The sequence below is a fragment of the Lepidochelys olivacea genome (assembly GCF_965140295.1).
Source record: "Lepidochelys olivacea isolate rLepOli2 genome assembly, chromosome: 3".
In the NCBI taxonomy this organism is placed as follows: Eukaryota; Metazoa; Chordata; order Testudines; family Cheloniidae; genus Lepidochelys; species Lepidochelys olivacea.
The window spans coordinates 33,673,697-33,696,528 of record NC_140413.1 but is presented as its reverse complement, the minus strand read 5'-3'; the positions used below and the strand labels follow the sequence as shown (position 1 = coordinate 33,696,528).

At 41.7% G+C, this 22,832-nt stretch overlaps 1 protein-coding gene across 2 annotated transcripts in view; it reads left to right on the top strand.

Moving 5' to 3' along the window:
• The window catches only part of RNF144A (ring finger protein 144A), a 98,057-nt gene extending 77,338 nt beyond the window's left edge, over window positions 1-20,719 (top strand). For both annotated transcript variants that reach the window (XM_084622098.1, XM_084622099.1), the window contains exons 3-8: window positions 1,535-1,639; window positions 1,834-1,894; window positions 5,366-5,573; window positions 9,232-9,379; window positions 11,322-11,411; window positions 15,708-20,719. In XM_084622098.1, the coding sequence (XP_084478224.1) occupies window positions 1,535-1,639; window positions 1,834-1,894; window positions 5,366-5,573; window positions 9,232-9,379; window positions 11,322-11,411; window positions 15,708-15,839 (744 nt within the window). In that variant the 3' untranslated portion in view covers window positions 15,840-20,719. The remainder of the gene's footprint in view (window positions 1-1,534; window positions 1,640-1,833; window positions 1,895-5,365; window positions 5,574-9,231; window positions 9,380-11,321; window positions 11,412-15,707) is intronic.
• The last annotated feature ends 2,113 nt before the right edge of the window (window positions 20,720-22,832 follow it).

Sequence of the window (22,832 nt, the reverse complement as noted above, 5' to 3'; positions counted from 1 at the left end):
AAAGCGAGGATTTTGCCATAGTCAAAATGCAAGAGGGGAAAGCCAAAATATCAGTGTGGGATGAAGAACAAATCCTCACAAAGGAGCCATGCAGACAGGCTTAAAGAATGCACAGTGTGCATAGGGAAGACTGAAGGAGCAGAATATAAATGTGGATCTCTGCCGTTACTGGGTGCATTATATGTGATGGTACAATTAAGACGGGAGAAATTGTTCACCACTTGTTATTTCAGTAGAAAGCCAATTGAGAGTTCTTTAAAGTTTTATTTATTTATTTACTTCTGATTCTCCCCTGTAGAGCAGAGAGGGAGGTTTCAGTTGGTATTGTATTTCTAAGCATAACACAAGTCCACATGACTCACGTTATTTCTGGTGGGTTAGCTGATTTCCTCCGGCTTCTCAGATACTTACCATTTCACTGAAAATACTCAGTGATTTGAGGTGAAGTAAATAAGTAAAAGTGAGATGTCATTAGGTGTTGATGCTTAGGATGCTTCTGTCAGTTGAGGGGTGGCGGGACTAAAGTGCTATTTGTAGTTCTGGTATTTTGTTTCCATTGCCTAGAACTGGAGGGGGATGGATTATAGTGCTGGCATTTGGCATATGGTGCTGGCCTATGGTGCTGACATTATAAATCAAGATGGTGGCAGCTGGTAGGAGGGGAGCTGAGGAGAGAGCCAGGGCAAGATGGCAGCTGAGGGGAAGTAAGGCTGGCTAAGGGCAAAGAGAAAAGCCACTATAGCACATGGTATTGGCTTAATCTGATCCCTGTGTGGCTCTTTTCATAAGCGAAGAGGTTTGCCCTTAGCCAGAACACCTTTCCTCCCTCCAGCTGTTGTGTGTTTTGCCGTATGCCACACTTTTAGAGACCATATTTTCAATTCTGCTTTCTCTGAAGCTCAGTGGGATCCTTTGGGATGAAGAATACTATATATATGCATAATTATTATTATTTATTAATTTATAATTGTTTTATTATGCAGGACATTCTTTTTTGAGTCCTCATTTGTGCGTTCTTCCTTCACATTGAGAATGAAATATATCCTCACCAAGAAGTTCAGTTAGTTATTTTCTGTGGAATGGGAAATAAGCCACATAACCTTTCCCATTCTGTTGTATGTGACAGATGACTTTTAATGGGTAGCTACTGCTTACTAAACTGTTATGGTTTCTGGTGATATAAATCTGAGGGATTTATGAAGACTGGTTAATCTAATTTTATCTTTTATTTTCCTAACATTCCATTTTACTTGCCTCTTATTTACTGTGTAATTTTTAATTGAGGCAAAGCTGTCTAATGACTAGAGCATGGAAATTGATTTCAGGAGATGTAGTTCCTGCCACTTATTTAGTTTACTGTATAACCTTGGGAAGTCTCTGAATATGTTTGTCTATTTCCCCAGTTGTAAAAGGGAAATAATATTTACCCACCTCTGCAAAGTGATTTTAAATCTTCAGATGAGCAAGGCAAAGCATGAATGATATGCAGAATAATTTATATTTGGAAGAATAGTTACACCCTCTTCTTTTACAGTGCCTGAAACAGTATGTGGAACTTTTGATCAAAGAAGGTCTAGAAACAGCAATTAGTTGCCCTGATGCTTCCTGCCCAAAGCGAGGTCATCTACAAGAAAATGAGGTATGTTTTTACTGCACATGGGTTCTTTCAGTATATTCAGATGTGTATTGCTCAGGGTATATTTCAGCTGTTGTTTATTGCCAGCATATGTTTTAATCATTTATAAAGGTAAAATGCTGGGTCTCCATTCATTTGAAATGCCTTGGATTATTGCTGTTTCTAGTTTGTAATTTCTCTTTTTTTTATTTTAACAGATTGAGTGTATGGTTGCATCAGAAATCATGCAAAGGTACAAGAAGCTACAGTTTGAAAGAGGTACAGTATGAAACATCAGCCTTTACTCCAGACAAATGGCTGTCTCCCAAATATATGGGAATAGTGTTACCCCCAGATTGATCCATGTTACAGAGATCAGATTGTGGTCCTGTGTGTGTTTATACAGTAGTGTTGGAGCCTTATATGATTTGTGAGCGGAAGAAAGCTTAAATTGTTTCTTCCTTTGTCAGGTCCTGCGATTACGTGCATGCTGCCATGTACCATGTGATGGAAACTGAGTTGCAGACAGAAAACTGCTGCATATTATATTAATATGTTACTGAAAGGAGGAATTCTCTGGGCAGCATGCACTTGTATGCTTTATATAGCACCAATGGTAGGATGGCAGTACCTAGGACCCTGCATAGAAATGCACAGGTCTTCTATGGAGTCAATCCAAGTTCGGGTGCTGGAATCCTGCAAAATAATTATTGTTTGCAGTATTATAGCTGTGTTGAGTCCCAGGGGAGCAGAGAGACAGAGTGGATGAGGTAATATCTTTTTTTGGACCAAATTCTGTTGGTGGAAGAGAGAAGCTTTCAAGCTACACAGAGCTTTTCTTCAGGTCTAGGGTAATTATTGGTGAGGCATAGTGACAGGTGCTTTTTGTTGATTCTAATCTGAATATGAGGGGTTTGTGTGGCACTCTAGGAGGCAAGGGAACTTGAGTCTGGGTGGAATATCTTGAGACCTGCTAACACTAGGGGAGAGAACTTAGAATGAGGTTTATGTTTGGTTATGGTTCTTTTAGCGACTGATCCAAAACCCACTGAATTCAGTGGGACTGTTTCCACTGAATTCAGTGGGCTTTGGATCAGGCCCTGAGTTACCAGTAAACCAGCCTCCAGGAAAGGGGTAAAACGAGATAATGTTCTTTTCTATTATTTTTATTTATTTATTAATTTGTCATCTTTAGTATGGCAGTGCCTACCAATCAACTTTAAATGGGGCCCCTTTGGGCTAGGTGCTGTACAAAAACTTCTATTCAGTTGGGTGAGAACTTCACATGCCTACAAAATATGAAATAAGCTCCATTAACTATATAAGTATAATTTTGTTCAATAAAATTTAAAATATCCCCTCCCCTTCTCAGGGACAGTTTTAATCCATAAGTTAAAAGTGAACACTAACTTTGACTAACAAAATTATCATAGACAATAAAGGGGAAGGGATGCAGATCAGGGTAAGGAAAGAACAGGTCAGAGATCATCTGACCAATCTGAATGAATTCAAATCAGCAGAGCCTGATGCTGTTCACCTCAGGGTGCTGACAGAATTAGCTGAAGGAATCTCAGAGCCACTGGCAATAATATTTGCAAACTCATGGATGACAGGAAAGGTCCCAGAAGCCTGGAGAAGGGCTAACGTAGTGCCCATCTTTAAAAAGCGGGGAAAGGAGGCGCCGGGGACCTATAGACCAGTCAGCCTGACCTCGATACCTGGGAAGCTACTAGAACAATGTATAGAACATTCAATTTGTAAATACCTGGAGGATCAAAGGGTGATCACTAGCAGCCAGCATGGATTTATAACAACACATCATGCCAAACAAACTTGATTTCCTCCTTTGACAACGTATCTGGTTTTGTGAATGGGGGAATGCGATGGACATAATATACCTTGACTTTAGCAAGGGTTTTGACATGGTCCCACCTGACATTCTGATAAGGAAGCTGGAGAAATGTGGGCTCGGTAGAACTGCCATTAAGTGGATACATACTTGGTTAAGCAACTGCAAACAAATAGTAGCTATGAATGGAATGATGTCAGATTGGAAAGAGGTCTCAAGTGGGGTTCCACAAGGATCGGTTGTGGGGCCATTCTTATTTCACATCCTTATTAATAGGTTGGTATAGAGAGCATACTGATCAAATTTGCAGATGACACAAAGGGGTTGCAAACACTTTGAAGGGTAAAGCTAAAATTCAAAGGGATCTTAAGAAACTGGAGAACTGGGCTATATATGAAATTCAACAAAGACAAAGGTAAGGTGCTGCACTTAGAGAAGAAAAAGCAAATGCAGAAATACAGAATGAGAAATAACTAGCTTGGCAGCAGCACTGCTGACAAGGATCTGGGAGTTGTGGTGGTTCACAACCTCAACATGAGTCAATAATGTGATGGATGCTGTGGCAAAAAAAGCAAATGCAATTTTTGGTTGCATTAACAGAGGCACAGCATGGAAGTCATGGGAGGTAATAGCACCATTCTACACAGCACTGGTTAGACCTCAGCTGGAGTACTGTGTCCAGTTTTGGTCACCACTGTATAGAAAGGGTGTAGAGAAACTGGAAAGGACCCAGAGGCAAGCAACAAAGATGATCAAAGGGATGGAATGCAAGCTATATAAGCAAAGTCTGAATGAACTGGGGGTATGTTTAGTTTGGAAAAGAGGAAATTAAGTGGAGACATGAAAGCAGTCTTCAAATGCTTGAAAGGCTGCCATAAAAAGATTGGAGAAAAATTTATTTCTTTTGCCACAGAGGGCGGGACAAGAGGCAATGGATTTAAACTACAGCATAGCAGATTTAGATTAAATCTCAGGAAAAGCTTCCTAACTGTAAGAACAGTAGAACAGTGGAACAGACTGCCTTGGGAGGTTGTGGAAGCTCCTTCTCTTGAGGTTTTCAGAAGGAGGCTGGGTAGCCATCTGTCTTGGATGGTTTAGACCAGAGGTGGCCAACCTGAGCCTGAGAAGGAGCCAGAATTTACCAGTGTACATTGCCAAAGAGCCACAGTAATACGTCAGCAGCCCCGCATCAATCCGTGCCCACCCTGCTCCCAGCGCCCCCCCCACCCACTGGCAGCCCCGCCAATCAGCGCCTTCCCCTTCCTCCCCGCACCTCCCGATCAGCTCTTCCGTGGCATGCAGGAGGCTCTGTGGGGGAGGAGTGAAGGCATGGCAAACTCAGGGGAGGGGATGTGAAGGGGTGGAGTAGGGGCAGGGCCTGTAGCAGAGCCAGGGGTTGAGCAGGGAGCACCCCCCCCCCGGCACATTGGAAAGTTGGCGCCTGTAGCTCCAACCCGGAGTCGGTGCCTATACAAGGAGCCGCATGTTAACTTCTCAAGAGCCGCAGGTTGGCCACCGCAGTTTGGCCACCCCTGGTTTAGACACAACAAATCCTGCATCTTGGCAGGGGGTTAGACTACATGACCCTTGCGCTCCCTATGGTTCTATAATTCTGTGAACAATGTAAAATCAATTAGTTCAGGCCATTTCCAGAAGTGCAGTGTTAGGGAGGTAGGCCCACATTTGGAAAAGTGGTCTATAATTTTAGATGTCTCTGATGCTGAATAAATCTGCAAATCAGGTCACAAGTGTGCCAGATGGGGCAAACAAAACCGGAAGCCTCTTTAGAAAACAGCTGGTCTGATGAGCAATCTGAGCATGTGAGCATTCTTAAGCAGTATATAATTAAAGGACAATCCAGTAGCTGTCATTGATTCTGGTTATTTTATACCCTTTTGCAGAAGTGCTTTTGGATCCATGTCGGACCTGGTGTCCATCTTCTGCCTGTCAGGCAGTTTGCCAACTACAAGAATCAGGGCCACAAAATCCCCAGCTGGTTCAATGCAAAGCTTGTGACATAGAGTTCTGCTCATCTTGTAAATCCAACTGGCATCCAGGACAAGGCTGTCAAGAGAATATACCAATCACCTTCCTCCCAGGAGAAACAAGGTACAGTACTGTAACTTGCCCAGTGGCAGCAGCAAAGATCTACTTGATGCGTAACAAGAGGAATGTAACCCCATCGCCAATCAAGGGGCCATTTTCTCCTGTTGGTTTTTTAAGCGAATGTCCACAGCAGCCATTCCAGTCCTTTTCTTTTAAGACACTGTGCTTGACACAGAGATGGATGGTGATGGCTCCCTTAGTGGCCTGGCTGCCCCACCACCACCATCAGGGAGCAGGTGGAATCAGTTAAAGCAGCACAGAGGGACAACCCAGGCTCCTGGCACCATCTGCAGCTCTGCTTGCCCAGCCCTCTCTTCCATCTGTTCCTCCATTGATGCCAACGACACATTCAGCCACCTCAGGTCCCCCTCCACACTCACTGCTGCTGCTATTCCAGGGGCTTAAGGGTTAGTTGATTCTGGTTGGCTATTTTAGGAGGCCTCTGTCAGTGGCACCATGACTGCCGCTCTTCCAGGAGCGAGGGAGTGATTGTTGAGCCTTGTTTAAGGCAGCATTAGAAGACCAGTTAGCAATTTCCATTGGTAGAGAATGCAGCTGCCCACCTGAATAGGGCAGGTCGCTGTGTGCACATAACACCTGTGCTCAGGCTTCATCCCTGGCTCCCTGTTCACTTCCTGCAGCAGGTCAAGGTCTTGGTTCTGATCGTTAAAGCCATGAATGGTCTGGGACTTGGCTATTCTCAAGACTGCCTGTCCCCTTCTATCTTGTAATGACAGCTGACTGGCTAGGTTGCTCTTGTTCTCGGTTCCTGGGTAAAACACTACAGGGCCTGCAGTGGGACTCTCAGCACCCCTAGATTTGGTACGCGCTCTCACTCACGCTCACCAAAGCTCAAGTGTGGTGAGCTTCATGGCATGATACAGGACTTGTATGTTTTGCTTAGCATTTTGATTGATTTGTGTTTCTTTTCTGTAGGTTTAGAACATTTGGCGGTTGTCCTTGCAACTTGCTGGCGACCATTGTCCCAGCACCAGTTTGTGCCAGCACGTGCTGGGAATGACAAATGTAATTTGTGTGTTCAAAAGATTTTGCCATGGTGTGGTTGTCACGGGTGTGTGTCTTCTCTGATCTGTCAGTCAGGAAGTAGTAACCAATATGGAGTCAGGACTTTGTCCAGTCCCCACCCCGCCTCTCGTCACTAGAATCATAGAATATCAGGGTTGGAAGGGACCTCAGGGGGTCATCTAGTCCAACCCCTGCTCAAAGCAGGACCAATCGCCAACTAAATCATCCCAGCCAGGGCTTTGTCAAGCCTGACCTTAAAAACTTCTAAGGAAGGAGATTCCACCACCTCCCTAGGTAACACATTCCAGTGTTTCACCATCCTCCTAGTGAAAAAGTTTTTCCTAATATCCAACTTAAACCTCCCCCGCTGCAACTTGAGACCATTACTTCTCGTTCTGTCATCTGCTACCACTGAGAACAGTCTAGATCCAACCTCTTTGGAACCCCCTTTCAGGTAGTTGAAAGCAGCTATCAAATCCCCCCTTATTCTTGTCTTCCGCAGACTAAACAATCCCAGTTCCCTCAGCCTCTCCTCATAAGTCATGTGTTCCAGTCCCCTAATCATTTTTGTTGTCCTCCGCTGGACGTTTTCCAGTTTCTCCACATCCTTCTTGTAGTGTGGGGCCCGAAAGGGGACACAGTACTCCAGATGAGGCCTCACCAATGTCAAATAGAGGGGAACGATCACGTCCCTCGATCTGCTGGCAATGCCCCTACATATACATCCCAAAATGCCATTGGCCTTCTTGGCAACAATGGCACACTGCTGACTCATATCCAGCTTCTCGTCCACTGTAACCCCTAGGTCCTTTTCTGCAGAACTGCTGCCGAGCCATTCGGTCCCTAGTCTGTAGCGGTGCATGGGATTCTTCCGTTCTAAGTGCAGGACTCTGCACTTGTCCCTGTTGAACCTCATCAGATTTCTTTTGGCCCAATCCTCTAATTTATCTAGGTCCCTCTGTATCCTATCCCGAGCCTCCAGCGTATCTACAGGTTGGGAGTCCTCCCCTGTTGTTCTCCTTCCTCCCATTGGAGTAGTTGCTGTCAACAACTTTGTCTGAGGCACCATCCTTTTCTCCAGACCTTACAGAGTCCTAAAGCCTTCACTGAGCAGGAGGAGCTTTAAGACTCTTCCAGAAAACCAGGGAAAAAAATGCTCCTTGGATGCCCTCTCACTCCTGCTCCTTGACATGGACCCATTCCATGTGGAGTAAACTACTGCAGGCAGGAGTGAGATCGAGAAGCAGCACTGTGAATCTGGTGCTTGCAATGATTCAGCAGCTCCTTGCCAGCACTGGAGAGAGGGAATATCACAGATAAGGCAATTTTCTGCAATATCTCTGGAAGATCTTACTGTATGAAGTTGATGTATCGTTGTGGGCCAGGGATTGCATGTAATTCCCTGCAGGAGAGTGACCACAGCTCCTCTAGGAACAAAGAACAGTAGGAGGTATGAGGCAAGTTCACTTAAGTTGTAGCACCTCCAGAGGGGGGCCAGCACTTGCAGAGGCTCATATCTGATGGTTCAGACTGGATTCTCCAGAGATCAAGAGAGAAAGAAAGGGATAAATAGCCTGAGTTTAAACTGACTCGAGGCCTTCTTTCTGATCCAGCAAATGAACAAAGACCTACTGTTGAAGGGCCGGGAGGGTGGGGTGAAGGGGGTCAATCCTTCTTGGAAGGGTTTGGAAGGACTTTGGCCTACTGAGGGTGACCCCTGGTAAGCTTTTAGCATGCATAGAGGAACTTTTGTTGTTTTTATGTTTTCTCTAGAATGCTTTCGTCTTAAGAATAAATGTGCTAGTTTATAAAGAGCTGGGTGGTAACTTATAATTTACAATTCCTCTCTTCCTGTCCTTCGGAGAGAAAGCAGATGCTGGCCTGTTTAGGCAGTCTGGCTTTCTGGGGACATCACAGTGTAGGCAGGGAACTGTGCAGGCTGGCGAAACCCTGGTTAGGATGGAGTCTACCCAAGAGAGTGACAGCTGAGGAACTGGGAGCTTTCGGGTAGGGGCTCTCAGTGGATCACAGAGGGGAATTGCAGATGCAGTTGCCCTGAACTGTGATGGAGGAGGCAAGCCTTGGAGGAACAGGGTATCCAGGAAAACCGAGTGGAATTTGGCTTGGAGAGAAAGTCCTAGGAGATCAGCCTCATGGACGCTCTGTCTCTCCCTTTGCCTTCTCATCCAGGGAATCCCTAAGCCCATAGGCCATAGCCTGGGTCAGCTGGGCATTGTCAGCCTCCCTGTTTTCCACATGCAGATCCTTTCTCCTTCTCCCATAAGAAATAAAAGAGGAGGAGAAAGGCAGACAGACTAGGCATGTAAAAAACTGACTTCAGATTGGTTCCCACGTGCTCAGCTGAGAGCATTGTACACACTGATGTCACCAGGTCACAGAAAACAATTGGTAGATGAGAGAAATGTGTTTTATCTGGTAAGTGCATAGCTGTTTGATAGGCACTATAAAAATTAATTGTTGTACTAGATCTGCTTTCTGGATACTTAACAACAAAACAAAAAAACGGATCACAAAACTAAAATGCAAACCCAGATTTTTTTCAATTAGGATGTTATTTTTGCTTTAAACATGCACGGGTACACACCTTATAAACTTCTTCAAATGTCTCCCACAGTTCTATGTATAAAATGGAAGATGATGATGCTCCCATCAAACGCTGTCCAAAATGCAAAGTTTATATTGAGCGAGATGAGGGTTGTGCCCAAATGATGTGTAAAAACTGCAAGCATGCCTTTTGCTGGTACTGTCTGGAATCTCTTGATGTGAGTATACACTCCACGTTTCGGTGGATATTGTAAGCTTACAAGTTTGTTATGCTGACTTAAGACTGTCCTATGGATATCCTTACTAGCTGCTCTTTCACATGCTGTGTTTCTTCTGAACCTTTTTGTATCACTACTGTTAGCACCTATTTCTCTGCTAAAATGCATGGGCAAGGGCGGAGCTGGACCTTAGCTGGTTACTTGATGGTCCTTGTGCACTTGATCTTACTTGCCCCACCTGAAGAGCTGTTGAGCTGTTCACCCTTTGCATAAATGAGATGGAAAGAAGTTGTAATTTGAAATTTGATGAAAATTATTCTTCCTTTGCCATCTCCATGTGGCATCTAAATAGTTTATGTTTAATACTGTACCGTGTACACACAAATCAGACAGCTCCTTCCTGAAGAATTTATATTCTAAAAAGTGTTTGCAGGATGAATATATCTGTATTACTTTCAGTTCTGCATGATAGTGTAAGGTAGCCCTAAATACAGAATCCCATGTAGAGTGTCAGTATTCATTTTAGTGCTGAACTTCAGTAGTGAGAGTTGTTTCTTGACGTTGATTTGTTTTGGTTATTACATCTCTTCTGCAGGACAAAGTAAGAGAAAAAGCCAATGAACTGATGTATGAAGAACAAATGTGTTCTGAGAGCAGTAGGAGTTCGATTTAACTCTTATGCTGCTTCTTGTCCTGGGCTTAAACATTTTAAACAAGCCAATATCTTATTGTGCCTAAGCACTGGAGTATATACAATATGCTACATCTGTTTCCAGATATTAGCCAAGGAAACGTTTTATTGCAAAGTGTAGTTAACAATGGTAGAGGAAATGTTTCATGTCCCAAAAATGTACTCTAACTATTCCAAATCCTGCAATTGTTATGTCTAAATGCCTTATGGATAAGTTTTAACTCATGGGTACTCCCATACTTAAGTAAAAAGCAGAGGTCCCCTGTGCCTGCGTTGGTTGCTGTACGGAAGAGTGACCAATCCAGATCTGGAAGCAGATGCGTCTTTCTCTGTAGAACTGGGTAGATATCTGCCTTGGTTTGCTTTCCCAGCTGCAAAATAAATGCCACATTTGAGAGGCTTGGGATCCAAGAAGTAGCTGTCCTCTTCCCATGTTCTATACCTAACATGGCCAGTATTTTCAAATTATGTTGCCTAAACCCCTATTTAGGCATTTAAATAAGCAGGTTGGTTTTCAGAAATGATGAGCACCAAGTACTCTGTTGACTCCAATTGTGGGTGCACCGCACCTATGAAAACCAGTCTGTTTACTAAGGTGCCTGACTGTAAGCAATCAGGTTTGAAAATGTTTTTATCCATGTGATTTCACTTTTCCTTTCAGATCATTCCCTGGTTAGAAGATAGGACATTTTAATTCCTGAGAAAAAGGATTCTTAGCTGCACCAGTAGCTTTGCTAGACAGGGAAATCCACATGATCTGATATAAAATAGGGAAAAGGAAGGGGGAGTACAATATTGAGTGGATGCGCATGGAAATCTAAAATACATGAAAATAGAGCTATTAGTTCTTCATTTGTTTATTGCTATTATCTTCTTGCTGAAGGTTCCTACAGTGCTTTACTCTGATCTGCATTGGCCTATCCTCCAGGCACAGCACAACTCATTCTCTTTATCACCAACATGAGCTGTATTTGTATTATGTTCCACCTTATGAAATCACTTCCATAGTAACCCTGTGGGGAGCAACTCTGGGAAGGGCTGTTCAGCGCTGACTCATGCAAGAATACAAATCCAATTTCAGTTGGTTTTCCACTCTGAAACTTTTCTCTTCATATTCAGTGCTTTTCAGGGATCTTGAAACTTGCTCCCCTCTGTAATATTTTGTTCTTATTTTGCTGCCACTATCTGCTCCATCTTGAAGGAAAAGAGACTCTCTATTAACTGCTAATGTTTCTATTTAATGTTTCAAAGGATGATTTCCTCCTTATACATTATGACAAAGGACCTTGTCGAAACAAGTTAGGTCACTCCAGGGCATCTGTTATCTGGCACAGAACACAGGTAGGTTTAGAGCTTTTTAAAACTTCATAAAAGTTCACAATAAAATGGTTTTCTCTCTCTCTCTCTCAGTTGTATCTAAAAAGAGATCAAATCAAGCATGTGAGTCTAAGTGTCTTCACCATTCAATAGCTGAGGAAAGGGCATTGTGGTACAAAGATAGACATTAACAAGGAATAACACAGTCAGACTCCATCCTGGATTTTGACTCCTAACTGACATACATTTCTGGTTGAGAACTGGTTGAGTTTATTAGTATAAAGTTGTCCCTGGGGTGGTGAGTCTGCATGGACACTAGGGTGATTCCCTCCTTTGATGTCAGTCAAGCAGTAAAGAACCAATCATGAGCAAAGGATTTTTGTACCCCGCCCCCCTTCTTCACCGGCTTCAGATTTCAGTCTCTCTCTGTTTCACGGTGAAGCAGGCCACAGGCATATCTCACTGAGGAGCCCTCTTTTTCTGCATCAGCTTCAAGAAATGTGGAGGATGCAGCATGTGACTTTGGGGGGCCCGGCAAGCCTTTACGGGAAAAGTGGAGACAGTTCCTTGACTGTAAGAAGCCATTTCACAGTTGTCATGCTGGTGCTGGGTGTGAGCAGTGGGACTAGAACTTGGAACCTCTGTGTTTCTAGCCCCCGGGTAATCCACTAGGCAGCTCAGCTGTTGTCCGTGCACTCCCCTCTCTCTTCTTAGGGTGAATGCGTCAGTGAAAGTCGCTTTTTTATTTTTTATAAATAGAGTAGAAAACATTGGATTCAAAATTGCATTAAAAGGATTTGTAAAATTGCCCCAAATTTGCAGAAGTTTAGTGACCTGTAAAATAGGCGGATTTTGAATGAAAAGAACTCCTGTAACAAATATTTGCCCATGTCTATTTCTTCCATCGTTGTAACGATTGCTACACTGCACTGTGGTGTAATTGGTTACATGACTGATGTTGCTGGCATTGCTAATTAGAAAAATGGAGATGTCAAGAAATGTAGCACGAGCACCCGTTAATTGGATGACATACAAGAGCTGTTACACTCAATCCCAAATTTTTGAGACTTTTGATATTTTTGATACTTTGATATTCTGAGAATTCCCATCGAAGCCAGGTTGGTGAGCACTATGATTGCTAGTGTTTTCAGGGTGGGGGCCATTACGTTAAGCGTTCTTCGAGTATTAACCAAGAGGAGCATAACATAACATCAAGGTGAAAGGCATGATGCTGTAATGCAAAGTGGTGTACTTCTAGTGCAAAAAATCAATTCTAGACATTACATATGCTAGGAAATAGCCTATTGTTCAACAGCAGACAAGTCCACCAGGTGGAAGATGTATCACTGATGCTCACCAGACAGCCTGTTGACCTGATCTTAAAAATCCTGGATAAATTCACTGATCGGCATGTCTGAGCTGAAAGGAAAATGTAAGCTGGCCTCCTGTTTGATAGTAAAGAGCACTGTTTGCCAGTCTTCTATATTGTTCAATTTCACCTTGGCTCTGCTCAGCTAATGGTGCCCCATAGTGGCACACTGAGAAGATTGCATGTGGCTAATTGTGTATGTGCCATTGCCAAAGATCAGTATGGGCCGCAGCTGCAGCTCAGTAGGAAATTTAAAGGAAGCTCAGGGAAGAATCTTGGCTTCGCTTTCACCCTTCGGTGTCAGCAGGTTCCCCAAAGACGTTAAACGCAGACGCGTCAGATTAGCTGCCTGTCTGACACAGGCATATGTGGTGAAAGGTACCTTATAAAATGATATTTTAAAGTAATTGTCTTTGGCAAAAAATAAAAATATTAGGTCAAAGAAATTTGAGATTCGTGTCTCTGGAGAGCCGCAGCTAAGCCTGTTCTTTTAAAATAAAAGGCCTCGTCTAATATTACATAATAAAGCAGTGTGCACTTCACTCCTCAAACTTAATTTTGTTCAGCAGCGCCACCTGCTGAACTCCGTATTGATTTTCAGCCCTGGAATAAAAAATAGCTGGATAAAGTAAATTGCAGAAAGAAATCCACAGTGTTCGGGAAGAAAAATAGTCCCTGGTAGAGCAGGTATCAATAAGCCTGTTAATTTAGGTTTAGAGTATATTTTCTACACTATGCCAAATGAAATATTTGCCAATTAATCAGAATGTTTAGTATCTGACGAGAGCTGGGAGAAGAATTCCTAATGAATAATGCGATACTAGTGTTATAGTTTGTATTACTGTAGTGCCCAGGGAGCCCTAGCATTCAAATTGCAATTGTTCATGAGCAGGTGATTTTTCCCAGGTATTCATTATTCACAATTATTCTGTGAATAATTCTTGGTGGGTATGTTGAATGACTTGCAGACAGGTTGTTGCAAGCAGGCCTTCCAAAATCTACTCTCTTGCTTAGGGCAAGTAGGAAGATTTCTCAGGCAATTAGCATCACTTTAAAAAAAAAACAAAAACCTATAACCTTCCAAATGTGAAATGAGTGAAAACCAGTGCAGAGTTGCCTCACTTAAGTGTGCAGTGTTTCTGCTGCTCAGAGTAGAGCCCAGCAACCCATCCCAAAACTGATGGGACCCAACTACAAGTGTTGGGCTGGGGTTAGGTGGGTCAAAAAACAACCCAGCCCTCTCAGGCTCAGGTTGGGTCGGGTAACCTCTGATTACCTTCTGCCTGTGGGGTCAGTGCGGCAGCAGCATGCCTTACTTCGCTGGCCACTGCCAACTTGTTGCACTGTGTTCGCTGTGGGGTGAGTGCACCAGTGAGATGCAGTGCCTCTTGCTCCACAGAGCACCCAGTGGAGCAGGGAGCAGCGGCTGGCAGAAGTGGGGCTCACAGCGGCCGCACTGACCCCACGGACCGGAGGCAGCAGCAGCGGTGATAGGTTTGGGTGAAGTGTTGGGGTTTGTATTGTAAAACAACTCAGCTCTCTCAGGCTCGGGTCGGGCAGATTGCTTTCGGGTCGGGCTTAAAAATTAGGCCCGAGCAGCCCTCTAGCTCCTACGCTGTCGATTTCCACTACTGCTATGGGGAAGGTTGTGGGCAGCAGTGAAACTGATGAGAAATAGGTCAGTTTCACCCTCTTGCTGCTTGGGAACGCTCTGTGCAGCAGCGGGCACTAGAGCTGTTCATTGAGAAGGGCTCAAAAAAAGGAGGCTGTGGGAGGAATAGAACCAGCAGCCAGGAAGCTGAGGGAGAAGTAGACTGTGGTGAGATCACCCTACCATTCTAGTAGCTGTCAGGAAGCTCAGGGGTTGGAGGAAAGCATAGAAAGAAGGAGAGAAAATACTCCTCCCTTTCAGCAATCAGAGGGGAGAGATGGGGGATCAAATGTATTATGTACCTGCTAGCCAGAAGCTAAGGCAAAGTTTGGCGCCTCAAAGCAAAGTCCCAAAGCCTGCTCCTTGGTAGGAAAGCCAACACCTTCCCCTTTTCTATCAGCTGTGTGGGTGACTGTATTTGGGTTAGTTCAGTGACGGAGGAAAGCTAAAGGAACTCAAACTCTATATGTGTTGGCACAGGTAGTGCTTAGCAACCTCAGCTGTATAAAGACTTTAATCTTCTTTCAAGGGAACTTTAAATGCTTGCAAACATGTGACTACATTAAAATGTCAGTCAACACTTCAAATAACTACTTGTGTAGTGATACGTACTATAGAAATATCTAAGACGGCTTCACGCTGAATTTTAAATTGTTTGAGACCAAATAGGAAAACTGTGTCCCTTCTTGAATACTTGTAAGAATCTGTCAGTGGAACTTCCCTAATATAAACATGTTTGCCCTTGGCAGCAGAATTCCTCAAACACCACAGATGCTAGAGGCTTAAAATTCGCATTTTATCGAGAAAGAAAGAAAGGTAAAACTATCCACTTGCACTGAATAAGAGTGGGTAAGTGCAGGAGACATAGCAACCCCATCCTTGTCTTTTGTTCAGTGCAAATTAACATCTGCTTAATCTAGGGTGTGTGAATGAATGCATGCCTGCACTATTGACATTTGTAGGTGTCATGTTGTGAATTCTGACTGATACAGGGGAAATGGACCATTTCAGTCTAGTAATTATTTTCTCAAGATTAGAGTCTGCTACCATTCTCCCATTCTGAAAATTAGAAATCACCTTGCTAACTCTAGTTATATACATTTTATTAAACACACAAATCTTAAAAATCTACAACTATGCTGAAATCCTGGGTCTATTGAAATCAGTGGGAGTCTTGCCATTGACTTCAGTGGGGCCAAGATTTCTCCCCTAGTGCATTGACTTTGTGTTGGAACAGAATTTGAACCCTGCTGTGCCAATTGCAGTACTGACGCATGTCATTTTTCCATTGTTTTTTCAGGTGGTGGGAATCTTTGCGGGATTTGGTCTACTGCTGTTAGTGGCCTCGCCTTTCCTTTTACTTGCTACTCCATTTGTCCTTTGTTGCAAGTGCAAATGTAATAAAGGAGATGATGACCCTCTACCTACCTAGATCATGAGAAGATGGGACTCATCGCACACACATTTTTTCCCCTCTTGCACTTACATTGTTGTAGCCTTACTTCCCCCATCCTGCTTTTCTGTGACAGTGCCATGATTCCAGGAACTGTTGTTAGTACAGTTACATAGACCAACTACTAATAGTCAGGTGAGGTAGTGGAAGGCAAGTCAGGTGTTTAGAGGATGTTGTGGAACAAGATAAGTGTCTGAAATTAAGAGATGAAGATTCTCCAGATAAAACTAACGGTTTCATGTTGCCCACAGAGGCCATATTGGTGGACTAGGAACTGTGCTATGTTACATCAGCAAAACAACCTAAAAATGAATCAAATCAAATGTTTTCACATATACACTTGCATCAAAATGAGGTGTCTTATTCATATTCCTATTTGAGTCACCTATCATTTAAATGTGGCTTTAATATATCTGTTTATTACAACTGTGTTTTTATTAATATTGCAATGGCAAAAACCTTTTTAGTACTTATTTTTCCAAGGATAATGGAAATCATTAAGGTGCATATTGACCATCATATGCCTTTCTTGAATTTTGGGGAGGGTACAGCTGGAATTGCTGCCTTCCAGGAATTTTAGGAAGTCTTACATGCTATTTGTTCAATCGAAAACTACATTTTTAAAAATAAATATATGAAAGCTGTAAGGTTGAGTGATGTCACAAACCTGCTACCTAATCAAGATTCTTTTAAAAATGTATGGTTGTTATTGATTACCACTGGATTGCCAGTCTTTTTCTGAATGGTTAATTTTTGCTGTTATTAAGGGGTCTGGTACACTTACAGGGAGGGCTACATAACTTCTAATCCAGGTATCTCAATCTTTTATTTATATATTAAAAAAATCCTGATTAAACCAAATGTGTAAATATCTGTGCTATTGAATATTTGGAAGTTCAAGATAGTTTGCTGCTGTCTTAAAGGCAGGTATTGGGGGTGGGGGGAATTACAGGACTTATTCTGCTTATCAGCAGATTCTCGGCTCAGCAATGATTCCTGTCTTTACCATTTATGAAAAGTACTCAACATCCTTATTGTTAGTAATGAAAACGCCTGAGGTGTTTGTGAAAGTTCTGTCCACCATTTACAATATATACTCCATTTTCCAGGGTTCATATCATATCGTACGTGCTGTTAATAATCATACTGTGAGAAAACAAAACAAAGTTCTCTTTAAGGGTTAGTTTGTTTTGTTCCAACATTCCTTTATGTGGCATCATTTTTCTTTTCTTGTTCTTTTCTCTTTTTTAATTTACAATGTTGTAAGTTTTCCAGGGTAGTAAAATGTCCAAATCAACATATTGTTAATACACAGAAATTACTCTTCTGCAGTATTTTGTGGAAAACTGTAAGAGACCCCTTTGTAAATGCAGGCTTCAAAAACAGCAAAATAATTTGACAAAAATTTAATGTAATGGCCCTGATCATGGAATGCGGTACACATGGGCAGATCTGTGTCCAAGCGGAGCCCACTGTTCTGCAGAGCATGCTAGTGAAAGTTAAACTCTGTTTGAGAACCTAAAGATATAATGAAGTAGGAAATGATGCAATCATGTGTATATGTGGAAGTCAGTGGGGCTCCCACCTAAGACATAGCAGGATCAAGTCCACAAAACATAACAGCAGTCTAACATAGCAAAAAAACTGTTTGTTTTGTTTTATGTTTAGTTTTAGTTTGCATATCTATTATTTGAACAGAAATGTTGCAGGGTAAAATTTTTAAAAGCTAATTGACTTTCAGTGAAACTCCTAAGGGCATAAGTCACTTGAAAATGGGAAATAGATTCCTAATTCACCTAGGTACTTTTGAAGATTTTCTCCTCTGTCCAACTTCAATATTCTTCATTTTAAAAAGTATTCGTATTTCAAACTGGCTAAATGAGAAATGCTTGCAGGAGATCCAGAAATAGTTTTTGTCTTAAGATGTTCAACCTTTTTAAGATCGCAATCTGATGACAAGCCAATGTTAGTTGTATGTTATGTCGTTAGCTTTGCATTACAGTGTATCATTCAGAACTTTAATGGTGAAATCCTGATATTGACTTTTTTTTCTTAGCTATTCAGAAATAACATGGGGGGTTGGATGGCTCACAAGAGCTTATCAATGGGATAGGCATACTTTAACTAGTCACCACTGGTCAGCCCTGGTTTCAGTGGCTAATGAGGTTTCAGTCTCAGTCTAGCTCCTCCTAGAGGATGTATGTCCTTATCTCAAAAGACTGACCACATTAGAAAAGCATCCTGATTCAGGATAGTACTTAACTCACATTGCCCTGAATCATCATTTTGATGTATAAGATTAATAGGTATGTACCCCTGGATGAAAAACTAGTTTCTCCAGATCTGAGGCATGTTGTCAAGGTAGTGTGGGAAGACTTACATTCTTGCCCTTAGAGACTAACCAATTTATTAGAGCATAAGCTTTCGTGAGCTACAGCTCACTTCCTCAGATGCTTTCTCACGAAAGCTTATGCTCTAATAAATTGGTTAGTCTCTAAGGTGCCACAAGTCCTCCTTTTCTTTTTGCGAATACAGACTAACACGGCTGTTACTCTGAAACCTGTCATTCTTGCCCTTATTCTCCAATCCTGAACTGCACAGGACAGATCCAGTTGCAGCATCAGAGAACTAATTGTTCAGTGGGCAAAACAGACCCCAGGTTTCCTGGGCTATCAGTTCAGCAGTCCACTTATGTGAGCACTAAGCAACACAAATGGTTCTAGTTGGCAGTTCCAGCCGAGAAACTGGTTTATAGGGGCCTATCAATATAGTATTGGAGGCATAAAGAGTAACCTGTACTTTTTCTTTCTTAGAAGTAGTCTTTTCAGATCAGGGATGAAACAGGGCAGTGTTGGGAATCTGTGATGCCCTTGACAGAGAACTTCACTCCCAACAGTTGTCACTGACACCTTTGCAAAGCACTAAATTTACTTCAAAATCAAAGGGAAAAGTCCCACACTGCATTATAGATGTAAACATTTTTAAAAGGTTAGATTTCAATTGATGATCGCCATTAACACAGACACAAATGCCTGGGTTTATCTGATCATATCCAACATATAGGACTGTGTGTGATCTCAGCATGCTTGGGTTCACTATCGTGGATTTCCAAGCTTTTGTCAGCTGATACATCTTCTTGATGTTCGGGTAATAATGTGTGTATATTCACAAAGAATATGCTGTAATCACTTTCAGTCATGCTGAATATCATAACCTTACATCTTATTTTTAAATTTTACCACTACAGTTTTGTTTCCTAAAAGTGGGTGTCTTCAGTAATCACTGATTTACAAGCTCTGTTGATGCTATGGCATTTACTACCCTGAATGTATTGTTTTAAACTCTGACATTACTGCCCCATAATAGTGGGTTTAAATATGCTCATACCTTTGTTGCATTCCTAAGGAAAATATTTATAACAGATTTCAGACAATCTGTTATAAACCTTCATCTGAAAATTGAGATTAACTGTACGGTTTTGATTGTGTTTCATATCTATCCTACTGTTTACTTTATTTGCATTGCCTTAAATGCTGTTTTTAATGAAATTTAACAGAGCACGTGTTTGCATTTTCTATTGGGAAGGATGAATTTCTAGTGATTAGATCCAAATAGAGAGTGGAGTCAGAACTCCAGGTGGTTGTTTTTTTCCCTCCAGTTCTACCGCTGACTTGGGAATCAGGTCTGTTCCTACTGAAAAGAGTAGCAAAGCGCTCCCATTGACTTCAGTGGGTACAGGGTTGGGCCCTCACAGTGTTCTTGTACAAGTCACTGATCCTTCCTTTGTCTCAGTTTATCCATCTGTAAAATAGGTGGAACAATGGTCACCTACCTCACAGGGTTGTTGTGGGGCTTAATTATTTTTAAAAATTTTTGAGATCCTCTGACGGAGGACATTATATAAGTACTTAGCAGTGTTATTTTATGTTAATATTTCAGTTGTTTCTAACTACCTTCAGCGTGGATCCTCATATTGTATCATGCACAGTTCTGTTTTTTTCAGGCATCATAATCTTTCCTGGAATATTTATCTTAAAATCATGATGGATCACAAAGAAGAACTGAATGGCCTAGTTCGTAGCATAGAATTGATGACCTGACAGGCAGAAAATATTTAAAATTAAGATTCCTAAAATATTCTGTCTGATGAGGAAGGGCGAGGGGAACAATCCTCCTAGATCAGAAGAGTATTCAATCACTTTGTGATTTTAAAATTTTGTGGGTAGGAAAGAAAAAGTGGGGTTTTATGTATTTTCTAGGTTCTCCCTTTCCTATTAAGGATATATATGTACTTAATAAAAAACATTCTTCATCCTGATAATGTACAGTATGCATAAAGCTTCATGCTAGTTTGCTTTTTGAAACCAAACTCCATATGTTCTCTCGCTATGTATATACAGTGTGTATACATATATTCTAAAATACAAAGTATATATATATTCTAAAATCTTACAAAGATGGACAGAACATGGAAGTTGTCACACAGAGTGACATAAAAGATATCAAGAAAAGCCTGCATCAGTGCTTCTTTGCTAAGTAAAGCATGCTGTTTTGTTTAAAGCCCTGTGATCTTCATAATTGCTTTGATTTGTGTATCTCTCTTACAGAATTCCAGAAACATTAGGTACAGGAATGTGCTACATAACTGAACCTTTCTTGCTCATTTTACCGTGGATGTATTTTAATCTTGTATAGAGATACGCATGAAGGAGTCATGCATATGTATAAATGATGATGTATTTGACCAGTGTAAAAATAAGTTCTGTTTATGTATTTGAAATGTAAGTACTTTTTTGTGCCACTAACACTGTGATGTATAAAAGAGCTGTTGAATGCCTTTTAATGTTGTGTTTTGTACTTTGAATCATTCTGAAAGTTTAATTTGTAATTTCAATAGATATTTTAAAAGAATGCATCTCCTGTGATTCTTCAGAATAGTGTCTTGTAATTCTTAATACACTTGAAAGAAAATTGAAATATTGTTACAATAGTTATTTATGTCATCTGCTCCTTCCATCAGAACAAAGAAGAGAAAAAGCACTCTTTTTCTGGGTCTGATCCAGTGATCATTTCAGTCAGTTGGAGTAGGCCTTAAATGGGTTAATTTGGTGCTCCAAGCATCTGTTTGGAATACCTATAATACCTATAATCCAAAGCAGCACAAGTTCAGGTCATAACAAGGTCAGCTCTGCCCATCACCTTCCCACGGTGGGTAGTTTGAGTTCCTGTCTATTCAGTGTCTGTGGTGTTTCATGTAATAACAAAGAATTGCCATACTGGGTCAGACTAATGGTCCGTCTAGCCCAGTATCTTATGTTCAGACAGAGGCTGATGCTAATGCTTCAGAGAGAGTGAACAAAACAGGGCAATTTATCAAGTGCTGCATCTCCTGTCATTCAGTGCCAGCTTCTAGCAGTCAGAGGTTTAGGTATACCAGAGCATGGGGTTGTGTCCCTGACCATCTTGGCTAATAGCCATTGATGTCCTCCATGAACTTATCTAATTCTTTTATGAGCCCAGTTACACTTTTGGCCTTCAAAACATCCCCAGGCATTGAGTTCCATAGGTTGACTGCACATTGTGTGAAGTATTTCCTTGTGTTTGTTTTAAACCTGCTGCCTATTCATATCATTCCGTGACCCCTTCATCATGGGTTATGTGAAGGGATACATAACACATCCCTGTTCACGCCACGCATAATTTCATAGACCTTTATCATATTCCCCCTTTAGTCACCTCTCCTCCAAGCTGAACAGTGGCAGTCTTTTTAATTTCTCCTAATATAGAAACTGTTCCAGACCCCTTACTTTGTTGCGCTTCTCTGTACTTTTTACAATTCTAATATATCTGTCTTGAGATGGGGTGACCAGAACTGCTGGCAGTATTCAAGGTGTGAGCATACCATGGATTTACAGAGTGGTGTTATGATATTTTCTGTCTTTTTATCTCTCTCTTTCCTAATGGTTCCTTACATTCTGTTTGGTTTTTTTTTGTTTTGTTTTGTTTTTTGACTGTTGCTGCACATTGGGCAGATGTTTTCAGAGGACTATCCACAATGACTCCAGGATCTCTTTCTTGAGTGATAGACCCCATCATTTGTATGCATAGTTGGGATTATGTCTTCCAGTGTGCATTTATTAACATTAAATTTCATTTGCCATTTTCTTGCCCAGTCACCCAGTTTTGTGAGATTCCTTTGTAACTTCGCAGTTAGTTTTGGACTTAACAATATCTTGAGTAATTTTGTATCATCTGCAAACTTTGCCACTTCACTGTTTACCCCTTTTTCAGATCATATTATGAATATGTTGAACAGTACTGGTCTCAGTAAAGATCCTTGGGAAACTCTGCTGTTTATCTCTCTCCCCTGTGAAAACTGACTGTTTATTCCTAGCCTTTGTTTCCTATCTTTTAACCTGCTGCTGATACATGAGAGGACCTTCTCTCTTATCCCATGACTTCTTTGGTGAGGGACCTTGTGAAAGGCTTTCTGAAAGTTCAAGTACACTATATCCACTGGATCATCCTTGATCCTTGCTGGCACTCTCAAAGAATTCTAACCTAGTAGATTGGTGAGGCATGATTTCCCTTTACAAAAGCTGGGTTGGCTCTTCCCCAACATATCATGTTCATCAGGCTTGACAAAGCCCTGGCTGGGATGATTTAATCGGGGATTGGTCCTGCTTTGTGCAGGGGGTTGGACTAGATGACCTCCTGAGGTCCCTTCCAACCCTGATATTCTATGATATGTCTGATAGTTCTGTTCTTCACTGTAGTTTCAACCAATTTGCCTGGTACTGAAGTTAGGCTTACTGGCCTGTAATTGCCAAAATTGTCTATGGAGGGTTTTAAAAAAAGGTCTGCATCACATTAGCTATCCTCCAGTCGCCTGATATAAAGGCTGATTTAAGAGAGAGGTTATATACCACAGTTAATAGTTCTGCAGTTTCAATTACTGTTTAGTTTAACAAT